Source organism: Lissotriton helveticus, chromosome 1_1 (assembly GCF_964261635.1).
Source record: "Lissotriton helveticus chromosome 1_1, aLisHel1.1, whole genome shotgun sequence".
Lineage (NCBI taxonomy): Eukaryota > Metazoa > Chordata > Amphibia > Caudata > Salamandridae > Lissotriton > Lissotriton helveticus.
The window spans coordinates 370,654,487-370,672,085 of NC_136057.1; the positions used below are offsets into that span (position 1 = coordinate 370,654,487).

At 45.0% G+C, this 17,599-nt stretch overlaps 1 protein-coding gene across 10 annotated transcripts in view; it reads right to left on the minus strand.

Moving 5' to 3' along the window:
• The window catches only part of ERC1 (ELKS/RAB6-interacting/CAST family member 1), a 2,156,751-nt gene that overhangs the window by 709,388 nt on the left and 1,429,764 nt on the right, over window positions 1-17,599 (minus strand). For 7 of the 10 annotated variants that reach the window (XM_078673690.1, XM_078673688.1, XM_078673687.1 and 4 more), the window contains one exon: window positions 13,686-13,817. The exons of the other annotated variants lie outside the window; for them this stretch is intronic. In XM_078673690.1, the coding sequence (XP_078529816.1) occupies window positions 13,686-13,817 (132 nt within the window). The remainder of the gene's footprint in view (window positions 1-13,685; window positions 13,818-17,599) is intronic. 10 annotated transcript variants of the gene reach the window in all.

Here is a 17,599-nt window from a genome sequence, read left to right on the forward strand (position 1 = left end):
GGGTGTACACTCATAGGGATTCTTTTATTGAACCCCCCTAGTTTTCCGTCCCCTTTTGGAGTCAGTGAGATAATTCCGTGGGAACTAGGCAAGAAACTGGGTAGCATGGAAAAACAGCTATACATATAAAAAAAAGAAGATGCACGATTATGCGGCTTAAAAAAAAAAGAAAACAGAAGTAGTGCAAAAGTTCTTTTAAGTTAGATGGGACTGCAGAAGTTCGCTGTCTGTCCTCCACAAAAAAATAATACATTTCAAATAGGAGCCTGGGTGGAACTAGTTGGCAGCAGCGGGAGGCTGGGAGAGGCATCTATGGAAAGAGGGTGGGGAGGGGGAAAAGCAGCACTCAAGAAAAAAGCATGCAAGCCAGAAAGTAATGCGACCAGTAGAAGCTAAGGGCGAGCGGAACATGAAGGGGGCATGGGAGAAGCACAAGTATGAGAGCAACCCAAAGTGTTGCAGAGGAAGAGGAAAGACGTAAACAAGGGAGATAGCTAGAAAATACATGCACCCTCATGGAGTGCATAAAAAATGGGAAGCGTAATTTCCAAAAAGTGAGTAATGCAAAGACAAATCCGAAGAGACTATGCAACAGAGGAGGGACAAACACATAAAAAGAAGGGAAGCCCACACAAGGCAATGAATAAAAAGCAAGTTAATGAGTGACAATAAAGCCAAACAATGGAAAGCAAAGGATGGGCTTCAAGCCCACTGTGAATGCACAATAGGTCTTTAATCTACAGACTGCTTGCACGGTCATATAGGCGAGACCTAAAAAGGAATACAAAAGCTGCAGTAGTGTTGTGCCTGAGAGTAACTCGTGTCCTACGATTTTATAGATGTGGACATGTGAGCTTTCAGGGTTTTTTGTTTCCAAAATTCAGTTATGGTGGGAGGCCTGCCATCAGCACACTGAAAGAATTCCGAATATTGCATTCCACGGGTGTCTTGAGTTACTAAAGTGAAGTCACACTGTGCGCCTAGGTACATATCACAAGACATAACCAGAAGATGCAATACGAAAGTCACGTCAAGGGAGATGGCACCACAGCCAAGCAACAGGACATTGGGCACAAGACGGAAGACAAAAAAGCAGTGAGGCAGTGCAGTGAGTGGGGAGGAGAACGAACACAAACACCTTTTTTTCCTCATACCTTGAACCATTTAAAGCCAAAATGGTTGGCCTCATGCACTGTTTCACAACACAGCTTCAGACAGGCAGTGAGTAGCAGAATAGCAAAGGAGAAAAAAGACGAGAGGAAAGAGTAAAAAATAAAGCATGCAATTAAAAGCAAATTATAATCAGTAGTCTGTACAACATAAAAAAAGAAATAGAACAAAAATAAACACTTATGTCCCCAGCCTAACAGAGCAGAACGACCATTCATTGCAACCTCAGTAACACATTCTCGAATCTATCATTAATCTTCTAAATGAGTGTACCAGGCCCCTTAAAACAAAAACAAAAGAAAAAAAAATGAATCAGTCAGACAGGTAGAGAGACGTTTGCAACTGGAGTGCAGAGATTTCTTAAAACCAATTTGTGACAAAGGTTCATGGGTTGGAAGGATGTGAAACCTCTATATAAGAGAAACAAAGACATTTTAAAGTGAAAAACATTTTTTTAGAAAAGCTGAACACCAACTCTCACTCCTCCCCCCCTGCCCTTTTCTCCCACCTCCTGAATAATGGCTGGCATCCATGCGTGAGCTCAAGTTCCACTTGCTTTAAGTTTAATTCATGGTGGAGTTAAATATTCTCCGAGAGAACGCTTCAAGGTTGGCGCCAGGGTAGACTGGCACCTCAGGTCATTATGAGTGACACTCAGCTACGCAGTCTACCAAACCTCTCAGCTCTCAAGCTCCTGCTCAATTCTGACAAGTTCTCAGGCACCAGACAAAAAAACACCGCCAAAAGAAGTCAATCTGTGCGCCATGTAACCAATGAGACACGTTTGTGGCGGCGGCGCACTCCAACTGCGGTTAGGCAGATAAAAAAATTACATACAAAAACATTTAAAAAACCAAAACGCCGGAAAAATGTTGACATTTCAGTACTCAAACTTGACTGAAATCCTTAATTCAGCGGTCTTCGAGAAAGCTCATTCTGTCACCCGGAGACTGGGACATGATCGCAAGGTGTCTAGTCACAGAACCTAAAAATAAGGCAGGAGGATCCTATTGCGTGAATGAAGAGCCCTAACCGAACCATCCTTTCAGCACCGGTGACCTTTCAACTGTCCTGTAAGAGTATGCGTCAACAGGGGAAGGAAGCGCTATATAGATGCAATTACAATGTGGTACAGTAAGAAGTATGTGTAAAAGGGGCTGAACTGCGGGAAAATGCAACCTCCAAATATATGGTAATAACAGCCCCATACTGCACCAAGTAAGCCTGTCTACCACTCTGCAAACGGCTTTGGATGGGGCAGGGAGTGGAGGTCCTCCCACAAACAAACTTTGAAAAAATTGATGCCAAACACTGGATGTGAGTACTGCTTTGGGAAGGGCGGGCATGGTTACTGGACTCCAATTGTGTCAAGTAGGGCTTTTTACCTCTTATGTCCCACGGCTTACTTAATATAATACTTAACACCAAATACACCACCCGTAAGCACTTTACCTCCAGTGCAGCTGGGCAGAGTGGTCCAAAACCTTCTCAGATTGGGGATGTAAACTAAAAACTCCTAACTGTGCACAACAGTGACCAATAAATCAACATCCAACAGTTACTTTGTATTTAATTGTACACACAATAACACATTTTCACACATAAATTAGGTTCTAAATCAACAAACTTATTGGACTCCATTTAGCAATAACAAATTGTTCCTTACTTGATATCCTGATTTCTCTTTTTCCAGTGTCCAGAGCGCAGCAGTGGATTAATCTAATGTCTATGACTATCAAGGAAGATCTTGTGTTGCAGAATCGCCAGCTTCAGTTATAATTTTGAAGAACCTGATTTTTTGTTACGTGTCACTGTAAGTTAATACACTGAGGACCTTCTTGGCAAATCTCACCCCTCTTTTGCAAATGACACTAGCGCCATTACGTGTACTTGACAGTCGGGGTTTAAATGCCAGGCCTCCTGCCTTCTACTACATATGAGTTCAGCTTCCAGGTGTACTTCAAGGCAGCCCGAACACAATTAAGCTGTAAAGCAGGAAGGTGGCCATCCATGCTGGGACCTCTGCAGTCTGCTGAGCATTTCTTGGGAGTTGATCAAGAAACTATCCATCAGAAATGAAACCAAAGAGCTTAAACAAGCAATAATGATTTTTGGAGGAAGAGGGGAGGAGCCTGAGGGCACAATGGGGCGCAGAGAAGAGGGGGACAACGAGTGCAACCAAGTGCCAATGTCCAAGGATCTCCTGGCCCAATGATAAGGCCACCATGCTCACAGTCAGAAAAAGCCATGCCAGAAAAAGAACAGACATGCATGTACGTTCTTGGATATATATGCTCATGTAGTCGCTGTAGCAGCATATCTGAAGACTAAGGGGTTTCAGTCCAGAAAAGGAGGGCCATGCACATTCGAGGCCTTAGTGCTTCATGGATCACATGGGCAACCAGGCACAAAGAAGGCTCACTGAGGTTCTTGGAAGGTGAGAGGTGTGGTGCACAGGACGGCGGAGGAGTGTTGCCCCACTGCTTTTAAGCAGTGGGAAGCAGAAACCTAAAATGATAATAACTTTGCATTATGATTTTAGGCTGCTTCCAACTGCTTTGCCGGCGGGTGACTGGGCGGGGCTACTCTGCTCTTGGAGCAGGGCAGGGGAGAAGTGGTTTGCCTACTCTTAAATGCCGCAATGACTGTTTGGTCAGCCCTCTCGGACCGCCCAAACCAGTCATACGCACTTTCCCTGTTCTCCAGGCAGGCTGCATTACAGCCTGAATGGATAACAAGCCCAGGCCCTTATTCCCTGGTTGAGCGTCAAACCAGGATGCTCAAAACCAATCACAACGCTGCATTGCAGCTTTGTGATTGGTTAGTGGGGCCTGCTTCCTGTTCCTCGATGTGCTCGAGGAGAGCAGAAACACAGGACCCGGCTGGCAGCAAGGTAAGTTTATTTATGTTTTTTATATTTGACCATGCGCGACCCCCTGCAACATCCCAGTGCCCACCCACGAGCCAGGCCTGCTGCCCCTGGTGGTGCAACAGCCAGAGAGGCTGATTATGGAACACAGGGTTCACGGTTCGATCCCCGACGCCGGCTCAGTATCATGTGACTCTGGGTAATAGCTCACTTAATCTCCCAGACAGCCCCTAGTGCCTTGAAACCTTACGAGGTGATATGTTCGCGCTTCACAAACCTAGATTATTATTATTGGAAGGCAAGGCTCTGGACTGTAATGGAATTTTATTCCATAATGTATGGCTACAGTAGTCTAGAACAATGGGCTGATGAATCCTCTTCTAGCCAGGGTGCTCATATGGAATTAGTTACTTACCTGTACACTATAGTTCTCCAGTATTATCTTTCATAGATTCACATGCTTGTATCTTCCCCGTCGTCATGGTGGGAGTCTCACGGTAACAGAATGACCAAAGCAGTATCATAGAGAAGATAAAACTGCATAGAAAATCCCATAGGGACTATAGCATTTGGTAACCAGACCATGTCGTTATTTGGTCCAAAAGTCAGCCAATCAGCATTGCTGCCCTGACCTCACACTCCCCAGCAGAAACTTCCTGCCTCAGATTTCCGTCCCCGAGTGAGAGACATGGATAAATACCGAGAAACAGGTTCTGCCTGCGAAACGGGGAGGCGGGTGGGCGCATGTGAATCTATGAAAGATAATACTGGAGAACTATAGTGTACAGGTAAGTAACTAATTCCTTCTCCAGTATTACATCTTTCATAGATTCACATGCTTGTATCAGATTAGTAAGCAGTGCTCACAAAGGTTTGCAGCGTTTCCAGGACAGAACCCAGAAGGAAGCTCTGCAATAAAGCAATGTTAGAATAATACATATCCGTACAATACCAAGTATGCAGAGACGTATGTATATATGAAAATACATGCAAGTATAAGGCAAAAGTACTGAATAGACAAATTAGCAAATAATCAAATTGTACCTTATTGAAATATGCGTTTCAAAACAGCTTGTCCCACTGCCGTGTCTTCTTTCCATGCAGTGTCCAGACAGTAGTGCTTGGTGAAAGAGTGCACACTCTTCCACGTCGCTGCTCTGCAGATGTCTGGCAGCGACACTCCTGCGAATAAGGCCATTGATGTCGCCATCTTTCTTGTGGAATGTGCATTCACCGTAGAAGAGAGCGGCTTTCCCGCTTTCTCATGACATTTCAGTATAGCCGATGATATCCATCTTGCAATACTCAGTCTTGAAAGAGGAAGGCCTCTCCTTTGGCCTTCAAAAGCGATAAATAATTGTTTGGATTTGCGGAATGTCTTTGTTCGTTCAATGTAGAACTTCAAACATCTAGCAATGTCTAAAGAGTGCAATGCTCTTTCTGCATCAGTTGAGGGATTGCTGAAAAAGGTAGGCAAAATAATAGGCTCATTGAGATGAAAAGACGTAGGGACTTTAGGTATGAAGGTAGGATTTGTCCTTAAAATAACCCTGTCCTGGCGAAATTGTAAAAAGGGTTCTTCCACTGAAAAGGCTTGAATTTCGCTAACCCTCCTTGCTGATGTTAATGCGAGGAGCAGGGCTGTCTTCCATGAAAGAAACTGTAAGTCTGTGTTGTGGATAGGCTCGAAAGGAGGCCTCATAAGTTGCGACAGGACTGTATTGAGGTGCCATGGCACTGGTGGGCGCCGAATGGGTGGAAAAACTCTAAAAAGTCCTTTAATAAACTCCTTTATTAGCCTGGAAGACCAGAGAGATGGCTCGTTTGGCTTTCTCCTGAAGCGTGATATTGCTGCTAAGTGTACCTTTACCGAGGCATGCGACAGTCCTGCCTTAGATAGTGATAACAGGTAGGGTAGAATACCTTCAGGGTGTACTGTTAACGGATGCAAGTTTTGACTGTCGCACCAGTGACAGAAACGAGACCATTTAGCTGCATATGTCTTGTTGGTTGACATAGCTCTGGCCTGTGACAGAATATGTCTGCATTCTTGAGGAATGTTTAGGTCCTGGAATTCCCGCTCATGAGGTTCCATGCGGACAATTTTAGCGATTGCAGGTCCAGATGAAGAATCTGACCATTTTTCATGGAAATGAGGTTCTGGAATGTCGGAAACTGAATTTTGTTGCCCTTTGACATCCGTAGCAGTTCTGGATACCATGCCTGCCTCGGCCAGGCTGGTGCTATCAGTATGACCTGACACGGTTCCGCCCTCATTTTGCGAAGTATTCGTGGTATCAGTGGAAACGGAGGGAACGCGTAGGCAAACATGTCCGTCCAATCCATGTGGAATGCATTTCCCCTGGAATCTTGTTGAGGGTACCTGGACGCAAACTGGACGCACTTTGAATTGTCCCTGGTTGCGAACAAGTCTAATGTGGGAGTGCCCCACCTTTGAAACACTCTGTGGAGCTGAGTGTCGTGCAGTTCCCATTCGTGCGTCACATTCGGTGTGCGACTCAGGGCATCTGCCCGCGTGTTGAGGATGCCTTGTATATGTTGCACTTGGATTGAAATGCCGTGGATTATCAGCCACTTCCAGATTCTTTGCGCCAACATCGACAGTTGTTTGGATTTTGTTCCCCCTTGCTTTAGCAGATAAAACATAGTCGTGGTGCTGTCCGTTTGAATAAGCACCGATGCATGTCGTATTCTGGGTAGGAAGGCTTGGAGCCCCAGGAACACAGCTTTGAGTTCTAGCATGTTTATGTGAAGCTGTGCCTCCCAGTTTGACCAGAGACCCTGGATCTCCAGCTCCTGAAGATGAGCGCCCCATCCTTGTAAGGAGGCGTCCGTTGTCATCACGTAATCGGGAGTCTGAGTCACAAAGGGTAAGCCCTGATCCAAGTTCTTCTGTACTTTCCACCATGACATGGACACCTTCATACGGTTCGTGATGGTAATGCGATCCTCGAAGGTGCCTTTGGACTGAACCCACTGCTCGTCCAGTTGTTCCTGTAAAGGTCTCATTCGAAGACGGCAATTTGGTACCAGTGGGATGCAAGAAGATATCATCCCTAACATGGATTTGTATATTCTCACTGAAGTGAACCTTTTTGACTGAAGGGTCGTGGCCAGACCCATTATCTTTGTCATCCGTTCCTTGGAAGGATAAGCTTTCACTGCCTTGGTGCATATCCACGCTCCTAGGAAGTGAATGCCCTGGGCTGGAGTCAGCGAGGACTTCTCTAAGTTGGTCCTCAGTCCCAAACGTCGGAACAGTCGAATGCAGCACTGGAGAGACGTTGTTGTTTCTCTGAAAGACGGACCTGTCACTAACCAGTCGTCCAGATATGGGTAAATGTAATGCCCTTGCAATCTTAAATGGGCTGCCACCGGGGCCATGCATTTGGTGAACACCCTCGGGGCCGATTTGAGGCCGAATGGAAGGACCTTGAATTGAAAGTGGCGACTCTCCACGATGAATCTTAAATATCTTCTGTGCTTCCAGTGAATTGGAATATGGAAGTACGCATCCATGAGATCCAAAGACGCCATGTAGTCTTGTTCCTTTAACATTTGCAGGATCTCTTGCAATGATAGCATTCTGAATGGAATCTTTTTTATGTATTGATTCAGATCCCTCAAATCCAATACCTGTCTCCATTTCAGGGTTTGTTTCTTCTTGATGAGGAAGAAATGCGAGTAGAAGCCTTTCCCTCTGAGATGTTGTGGCACTTCCTCTATGGCTCCCTTTTGCAGAAGCGAGAGGACCTCCCTCTGCAATTCCTGACGATGTTGAGAGAGCCTGAGCACCGGGGGATGATCCGGTGGTATTTCTACAAATTCCAGGGTATGACCCCTGCTGATGACATCTAGAACCCATTTGTCCGATGTTATGGACTTCCAGTTGTTGAAGTATTGAGACAGATAGTGGTCGTTTTCCGGGATCTGCATTGTGGGGAGCGCCGGCCTGAAATCATTGACGTCTGTTAGACTGTTGATTCTTCCCTCTGGCGCCAGACTTGCCCCTAGATTGCTGCTGGTAAGAGGAGTTGTAGGGCTTGAACTGGGTGTTTGAATTGTATTGCCGATAATTCTGTTGGTTATACGGCTGATATCTGTTGGTCTGATATGAGGCTCTCTGATTGAATTGACCTCTTGTACCTCTTCTACGAAAGGACTGAAACCTTCCTTGTTGAAGAGATCCCAGCGCTCTAGCAGTATCCGTGTCGGATTTGATGCCTTGCAACGCCTCATCTATATGTTTCCCGAATAAATTTTCGCCGTCAAACGGCATGTCCACAATCTTCGATTGCACCTCTGGACGAAATGAGGTAGCCTTAAGCCAGCCTTGTCTGCGAAGCGAAACTGCTCCAGCCATCTGTCTGAAAGCCATAGATGAGACATCCATGGCGATGTCAATGGATTCAGCCGCGGACTTTGCTCCGTCTTTGAGGATGGCCACCGCTTCCTCTTTCCTATCTTCCGGAAGCGCAGACAGTATGGGTGCCAGATCTGACCACATTTGCCTGTTGAAACGGCTAATTAGGGCCATAGCATTGGCTGCCTTAATAGTAGAGGCTGCCATGACTGCAAACCTCTTACCGGCACCATCCATCCTTCTTCCTTCTTTGTCTGGTGGCACAAAGGAAGTAGCCACCGGGTTCTTTGAATTTCTCTGCGCCGCCTGCGTCACAACTGACTCTGGTCTGGGGTGTCCTATTAGACAGGCTGCAGCAGACTCTGGCGCTCTATACTTCTTTTCAATCCTTGGGACTGAAACCGCTATGGAAGCCGGAGTTTTCAAAATTTTTAGGCCCTCTTCCCAAATATGAGGGATAATTGGAATAAATCTAGCTGATTTCCTGGCATCGTCCTTGAAATCATACAAGAAACAGTCTGTTTCTTTAACCTCCATATCCAATTTAAACCTCTTCGCCGCTTTTTCCATGATGTCGTGGAAACCTCCGATGTCTTGAGGAGGAGAGGTGGATGGCAGTGGAGATGGTGACGGGGCCGATGGCAAGATGTATTCATTCCATTCTTGTCCCGAAGCATCATGAACAAGCTCCCCTTCTTCGGGTTGTTCATCCTCGTCGGATTCCGTTAGGTCATCTCGTATTGTAACCAAAGGCGGTGATCTCACTCCTTGATCTTGAATGGTGTCCTTCGCCTTGGCTTGCTGCGAAGAGTCTATTGGCGTAGCTGATTGAGGGGCGTTTGCCTCCGGGAAACGACGGTAGTAGTCGTTTATCATGAATCTGAGGTCAGATACAAGAGATATCGGAATGGAAACTGTGTCCTGCCGCTCTACCTCACGTGATTCCTCTTGTTGCTCTTCCTCCTCATTATACTCACATGTGTCTTGGAAAGACTCATACCTGGAAGATTGAGTTCTGTCCTTAAAGGAGAATACCTCCTCCTCATCTGTGTCTTGGCTCTTTATTTGGAGCTGTGAAGGACTGTAGGCAGCACCTGAGGACTCCTCTCCATCTGAGTCTTGTTCTAACAGAGAAGATGGTGGGAGAGGTGAAATCTTCGTCCATGATGTGAACTCCGCCGATTTGCTGATAGTCGCCGAACCCTTGGACGACTGAAAAGACCGGATTGAAATCATAGTCTTCGACTGGGGAGATTTGAAAGCTTTTGCCGTTTTCAGTATAATTTTCGTCGACGGTGCCGTCGACGACACCGTCGACGGAACCGTCGTCGACGGGTCCACCGTCGACGAGGCCCCCGTCGACGATGTCGTCGTCGTGGTCGTCGACGGTCTCTTCGTCTACGGGATAATCTTACTCGTCGACGTCGTGGTCGACGCTGCTTTAGATCCTGTCGTCGACGAAACCGTCGACGAAGTCGCCGTCGACGGTGCAGTCGTCGACGGAACTGAAGGTTTTTCCACAGATTTTGAAGCAAAAGTTAGGGAACTGGTCGACGGAGCGGACCCTGTCCCTTTTTGGTCTGACAGCTTCTTCAGAGGAGTAATAGGGAGAGATGACATTGCTTTCTCCTTAGGTTTACTCTTTTTAGGCTCCACTTTCTCCTCAGAAATAGAGGCCTTTCTCTTCTTAGGTGTTAGTTTAGAAGATTCCTCCCCAGAATCTGAGTCTGATATGGCCTTCTTCTTCTGAAGCCATAACAGCAAGCGAGCTTCTCTGTCTCTAAGGGTTTTGACAGAAAAAGTTCTACAGTATTTGCAATCCTTAGCAACATGCTTAGGATGAAGACAGTATAGGCAGTCCTTATGAGGGTCTTCTGAGAAAAGCCTGGCCTTCCCACAGGATCTGCAAGGCCTGAACAGCCTCTTCTTAGAGCTTTCAGCCATATTGAGAAATATAGTCACACAATACCTTAATCCAGAAGTCAGGATATAAGAATCAAAAGGTCAAAAGTTCACTCAGGAACAGTAAACTGAGCAGAGCTCAGGGAGACTCCTTTCTCACACGAAGGCGGTTGGAAATCTGAGGCAGGAAGCTTCTGCTGGGGAGTGTGAGGTCAGGGCAGCAATGCTGATTGGCTGACTTTTGGACCAAATAACGACATGGTCTGGTTACCAAATGCTATAGTCCCTATGGGATTTTCTATGCAGTTTTATCTTCTCTATGATACTGCTTTGGTCATTCTGTTACCGTGAGACTCCCACCATGACGACGGGGAAGATACAAGCATGTGAATCTATGAAAGATGTAATACTGGAGAAATAGATAACTCCAGTATTTCCTGCTTAGTTCAAGTAGTACTTTTAGCAGCATACAAAATGTAAGCTTTGTGTTAAATCTGGCATGGAAGTTGGCTATCTGGGCACTGACCCTGGAACTCAGATTTGTTCCGCCACAGTGCAGTACAGACTGACACTAGTCAGTGCTAAGTCTTTGCAACAAAGACTATGGGGTCCTACTCAATATTTACCCTGTTTTGGTAGACATGGACATGTACTTCAGAGTCCTCCACTTTGGGTAGTTATATTTACAAGGCAGTGGGACTGTTTCACAGAGGCTGCTCGGTCACTTCTCTTTTGATGTGAAGAATTGGCAGGAGTCCGGGTATAGTTGGGTGTTCCTTATCAGGAACGGTAAAACAATGGGACAAAGAGAGGGATATTTCCTACCTGCCTACTATAAAAACTCTCTCCAGCACAAGTCTGGGGAAGAATGAAGCAAGAATGGGGCATGGGCTGCCATTGCACTTCAAAAGGGAATTTTTAATCCCACTATTCATTCATAATAGCTGTCTGCCTGGGGTCTTAGAATGTTGCTTGTTTTTTCGCTAAATAGTATCCCTGTCAGGCATACTCATCCACGACCTCTATCTTGTCAGCCATACATATAAAGGAGTCTCAAAACTGATTCCTGATTGAACAGAGTATAGCATCACATACATACTCAATGCCCACTCTGCTTCACTTATACAGAGCAAATTCATCATGCAAACCCATATGGATGGAGCAATGGGCCCGGCTGAAAGGAAGTGGCATAATAACAGTTGTAAAAGGAGAGGCTGTTAAGCAACTCTACTAATGAAGGCAACAAGTAAGAAGGCCTGCTCCCTCTACTATAATCAGTTGCTGGGACACCACCAAATCATCTCAGTCAGGTGAGTTGACCGTGTCACTCAGTAAAGAGGCAAAAAGAACAACTGATGGACAGAATGCAGAACAAGGTCATACACTCACCCCAATTCAGAGATCTGGGCCTAAATCCATAGTTTTTTTGCTCACCATGCCCTTCCAGTTTGGACCCAGCCATATGCAAATCAGTCTTGACCCTGCGCCCAATGGGAACAGTCCAGCCGGAACTGCCAGGCCAGATCCTCCCTGAACTGGAAACAAGCATCCTAGGACCGGTTTCGGAATTTGTTTGTGTAGCACTTTTCACCCTAAGTAGGATGGGTATGCCCAGACATGGGTCCCTTGCTCACTGTGCCACTAGATTCAAGCTAGCCTGGCTGATCACGGGGAATACCCTGAAACCGGTCCCAGGATGCTTGTTTCCAGTTCAGGGAGGACCTGGCTTGGAAGTTCGGTCTAGACTGTTCCCATGAGGCACAGGGTCAAGACTGATTTGCATATGGCTGGGTCTAAGCTGGGGTGGCATGGTGAGCAAAAGAACAATGGATTTAACCCAGATCTCTTGTCTGGGGGTCAATGTATGATTTATTCAGCATTCCGTCCATCATTTATTTGCGTAGCATTTTTCACCCTAAGTGGGATGGGTATGCCCAGACGTGGGTCCCGTTCTCACTGTGCCACTGGATTCAAGCTAGCCTGTCTGATGAAGGGTAATCCCCCGAAACCGGTCCCAGGATGCTTGTTTCCAGTTCAGGGAGGACCTGGCTTGGCAATTCGGTCTGGACTGTTCCCATGAGGACCAGGATCAAGACTGATTTGCATATGGCTGGGTCTAAACCGGGGTGGCATGGTGAGCAAAAGAACAATGGATTGAACCCTGATCTCTTGACTGGGGGTGAATGTATGATTTATTCAGCATTCCGTCCATCATTTGTTTGCGTAGCACTCAGTAAAGAGGGACACACTTGGCATGTTCCCCTAGACCACAAAGCCTTGCTTTCACCAAAGTCACCAGGTAGAATGCACTGAATCAAAAATCCCAAAACATCGAGACATGTTGTAAAAGCAGGGGGGCATATTGTACCGGGCAAGCAATTGTGGGAGTATTCATCGTACACTGGATTTTATTTCATGGTCTGTTCAGCACAAGTAGCACTGCCACACTACACGAAATGCATTAAATAGAATTTTCTACCATCCACCGTAGTACATGGATATCGGTAATTATTAACACCACCAACTACTCCAGTTAATCTACTCACTTACCAATGAATCTCCCCAAATAATCCAGACATCACCTACACATCCTAATAAGGCATTTGGCCACATTGAGCAAATATAATAAACAGATAATCGAAATGGTAGCAATAAAACACACTATACACATTCACAGAACAAAAAATACACTTACCCATAAAACTTGCAACTCACATCAACCCAACGCTTTTCTGATAAGATCTTCGAAACCAGAATTTGGAGGTACTTAAGTGCATTAGCATGCAATGCTATAACAAATGTAGAATACTTGGTATATAAATACTTTTAAGAGTAATTAAGAACACTATTCGTCCGCAGCTGCCAAACCAGTCCAAATTCTAATAGTCCACCAGGAATTTTCCCACCTTTCCTTTGACCCTGGTACAACCTGCCCCTGCCACCTCTTCATCGTACCTGCCCTTGCCACCTCTTCATCGTACCTGCCCTGGGCCGCTATATACAGTCGCCCCTGAGTGCCACCCATTCCCAGCTGCTGATGTCAATGTCACCTTTCCCCTGGCATTTTCACAATACGGAAAACCAGCATTTGCACATGTTCTTGTCACATATCACAGTGAGATAATATCCAGATGCAACCTTCCCTCAAGGAAATGACACAGAATCATTAATTAAACTGTGTACCAGAGGCCTGAAGAATGTAAGTCTTCAGCTAGAGATCTATTGAGCATTTATTTTCAGTGAGTCCTTAGCGATATACATAAAAAAAATCCATGGAAAAATCAAATTATCAAGTATAATCTAGGTATTACCATAGGCAAAACAAATGTACTTAGTTAGCAACTTTGTAAAGCAGCAGACCTGTTTTTGGTATTTGGTCCTAGCAGCTTCTTCCTGAGCGAGCACCATTTCCCGCTCGGCTGTGATCTGCACACTTTCCCTTAGTGCTTCTTCAAGCTCTTCAATTCGATCATCTTTCTGTTGCATAGTGTCCTGGAAAAGGATGGAAGATCTGTTGAGCAAGAGCCAAAGGAAATTACCAGAGCGATACGCAGTGCACTGAACTTTGGTGGGCTCCATCACTTTGTCTGAAAACGCTCCTGAGCAAAGATCTTCACAAAGGAAAAAAGTGAGCAAGAAAGGTAGTTGAAAGTACTGAGCGAAGTGAAAGGAGGCGTGCAGGAAGAGAAAAATATCCATTAGTGGAGTTAGCAATGATGCAGTAGGAGCACTGGGACAGTCGCGTGGTATTGACGTGTTCTTTGTTTTTAGAAAAGGATATAGCCACTCCCACTTGAGAGAAACGGGTAGCTATTGGATCCAAGGAAAATTTTGTTCTATTGTTGACAGTCTTAGACTTTCACTCGTTTTCTTTGTCCCCATCCTTTGTCAATACATTCTCTTTATGGAGGCTTCATTATAAAGTCTAGACTAGGCTTATAATCCAAAATATTTAGCTTCATACAATTTACACTTTAAGAGGTTTTTGTAGTTCAGTTTGGCGGGCAGGCTCAAGAGAATGAAGATTTGGCATTTTAGAACCTACTGGCCAAATGAATACATAAGTACTCCAGTGTCCTTGCTTGAGGACAAGAATCAGAGGATACTTTAAGAAACAACTTTGTATAACTGAATGGATTTCTCAGAACTAAAAATTGGGATTGTTTGGTCCATGTTTTTCTTGTACACCAATTGTTCATTTCCAAAAGGCAGCATGCTGAAGAACTTTCCAAAGCCAAAAGTGGGTGAGAGTAGATGAGATATAGCAGATCAGAGCAGAATAAGGCACAGTTAGAACATTAAAAGTTACTTTAGTCGCAGATAGAAGGTGCATTAGTACTGGAGAGTGGAATATCAAATAGCAAGACTCAACCAATCCAGACTTGGAGTCGATTAGTAAATCCGTGTGCAATTGGGTTAGTAGTCAGATTCCAGCAGTGGCAAATTCAGCAGAAATATGAAGACTTTTCAGTGGTGGAGCTTGTATTATACCTGCATCATGCTGCCCCCCAACACCATGAATAAAGAGGACAATGAGGAACCAGTGAAAAAATGGACAAGACAGTTATGTTAACTCAATATTTACTGCTGTTCATCAATCAACGTGAAACCCCAGATGTTAATAAATAAATAACTGATAGAGAACACACTGGAACACAAGAAGTAGTTGACAATGTTTCTGGTATTGTTGACCATACCTTCATTTAAGCATGAATTCTGTGATTATTTCCACATGATAATGTGATGGAATTGAAAATTAATATGAGGATGCTTTGAAAAATCTATTCTGAACTAAGAGTGTGAACAAAACTTCAGTGAGAGTGAATGTGAAACAGGTATTCTTGTGGTAACGGCAAAAGGTCTAAGGGATAGGCTAGGTGTTCCGAAGTTTTAGTATTCAGTGGAGCACATTAGCTAAAAGTTATGCATTGGGACTTGAAGCCAGTGTAGACTGAAGTACACACTCCATCACCAGGACTGGCAACTGGGTGAAAGAGTGCAAATTACAATCCATTAAATGACAGGCGTCTCTTCTGGCAGATGTAAGCACCATTAAAAGAGCTGTCTTTCAAGTGATAAACTTTAGATAAGCTTTATTAATCAGTTCAAGGGAAGGCAGCATTAGCTGGTTCCAGACAGTATTGAGCTCCCAAGGTATTGTAGGGCGACATGCAGGAGGAAATGCTCCTTTCATAAACTGCTTTATGACTCTTCGTAAGAAGACAGTGGATAAAGAGTCGTCATCATCAAAGGTGGACTGGGCTACTGCCTAGATATACATCTTTTTTGTCCCTTTAAAACAAGCAGATCAAAATGAGCAACTATGTCTCTGTGAGCAGGAGGTTAGAATGAGGGATTCCACTGGGCTGTGTTGACAACCATAACACTCTTTTGACCTAGCCAAAGCCCCTAGCACACTCCTTTTCAGTGTTTCTTCAGGTTCCCCCAAATGTCATTTAAAGCTATTGCTTTTATATATATATACTCATAGTATATGGAGTAAGAAGGCAACCTGCAAATAAAACACAAAAAGTTGTAGATCTTGGAGAATTGTGGCTCTACACCTAAGAACTCATAGTAAGCACATTTATTTATTTATTTATTTTTTGAATTTTTAATGCGCAACTAATACCCTTGGGTGTCTAGGCGCAGTGAGATACTCTGGGATGCACAAAATTCAGAGCGTGAACTTATTGGTTGAATAGCCATGTCTTCAAGGCCTTGCGAAAGGCAATGAGTGTTGGTGCTGTTTTAATATGCAGGGGGAGTGTGTTCCACAGTTTGGGAGTTGTTACCAGAAAACGTCTATCTCCCCATGTGGCCGTTCTTGTGCGGGGGACATGCAATAAACAGCTTGCCGCTGATCTTAGATCCTTTCCAGGTATGTACACCTGAAAAGCTTCCTTTAGGAATTTCGGTCCAGTCTGATGAATGGCCTTATAGGCGATACAGAGCGCCTTAAATTTGATTCTGCTCTCCACCCTTAGCCAGTGTAGATGGCGTATGGCTACTGAAGTGGGGTGTCGCCAGGGGATATTAAGTAGGATCCGTGCTGCCATGTTTTGCACAGACTGTAGTTTATTCAGAATGTATTTGTGTGTACCAAGGAAGAGGGCGTTTCCATAATCCAACTTCGAAAACACTAAGGTGGTAATGAGTGTTTTCCCTGCCGAGGCAGGCAGGTATGGCATGAGTTTTTTTATTTTCTTCAGCACGAAGAATGCAGCAGAGACCACCTTATTTACATGGTAACCAAATGATAACTTGTTATCGAAGATAACGCCCAAATTCCTAACCTTAACAGCAGGAACCGGGGGGGAGCCCATCTGACTGGGCCACCATGTTGAGGACCATTCGGGGGAGATCTTACCGAAGGTCATCACTTCGGTCTTCTCTGCATTAAGTTTCAGGCACTTACTGTGCATTCATAATTGTACATCCAGTAGCCCATCCTGAAACTTAGCTGCCACCACTGGACCATTCTTGTGTACTGCCAACACAAGTTGGGTGTCATCCGCATAAGTAGTCAATCGCATCCCATGAGATTTAATGACCCTTGCCAAGTCCGCAACGTAGATATTAAAAAGCGTGGGACTTAGCGAGGATCCTTGAGGGACCCCACAGAGCAATTCAGAAGTGGGCGAATAGTAGTTGCTCAATTTGACTGCCTGTTTACGATTGACTAGAAAAGAGGCTATAAGATCTTTAGCCAGATGACTAATTCCAAGAGCTGCGACACGGTCGACCAAGATAACATGGTCGACCGTGTCAAAGGCAGCAGACAGGTCCAACAAGATAAGCACTGCCGCGCCTCCCGAATCCATGATCTCTCGAATTTCATCCGAGGCTTTACCAATGCTGTCTCAGTTCCGTGTTCCTTCCGGAACCCGAACTGAGTATCATCTAAGAGCTTATGTTGTTCAATGAACTCAGAGAGCTGTTTATTCATTATTGCCTCTAATATTTTGGCAAGGAAGGGAAGGCAGGCAATAGGTCTGTAGTTTGGTGTGATGGTAGGGTCTAAGGAAGGCTTCTTAATCAAAGGTTTAATAATAGCCTTCTTCCAGATCTGTGGATAGACACCGGTTTTAAAGATGGAATTGCATATGTTGGTCAGCGGCTGAGTAACCACATTGTGTAGTTGGTTCATTATGGCTGGAGGGCATGGGTCCAATGGAGAGCCTGATTTAATCCTGCCAATAAGTATGTTGACCTGATCTTCGGTAGCTGATTGAAACTGAGTAAGGGAAGGATACTTCAGTGCTGGTTGAATG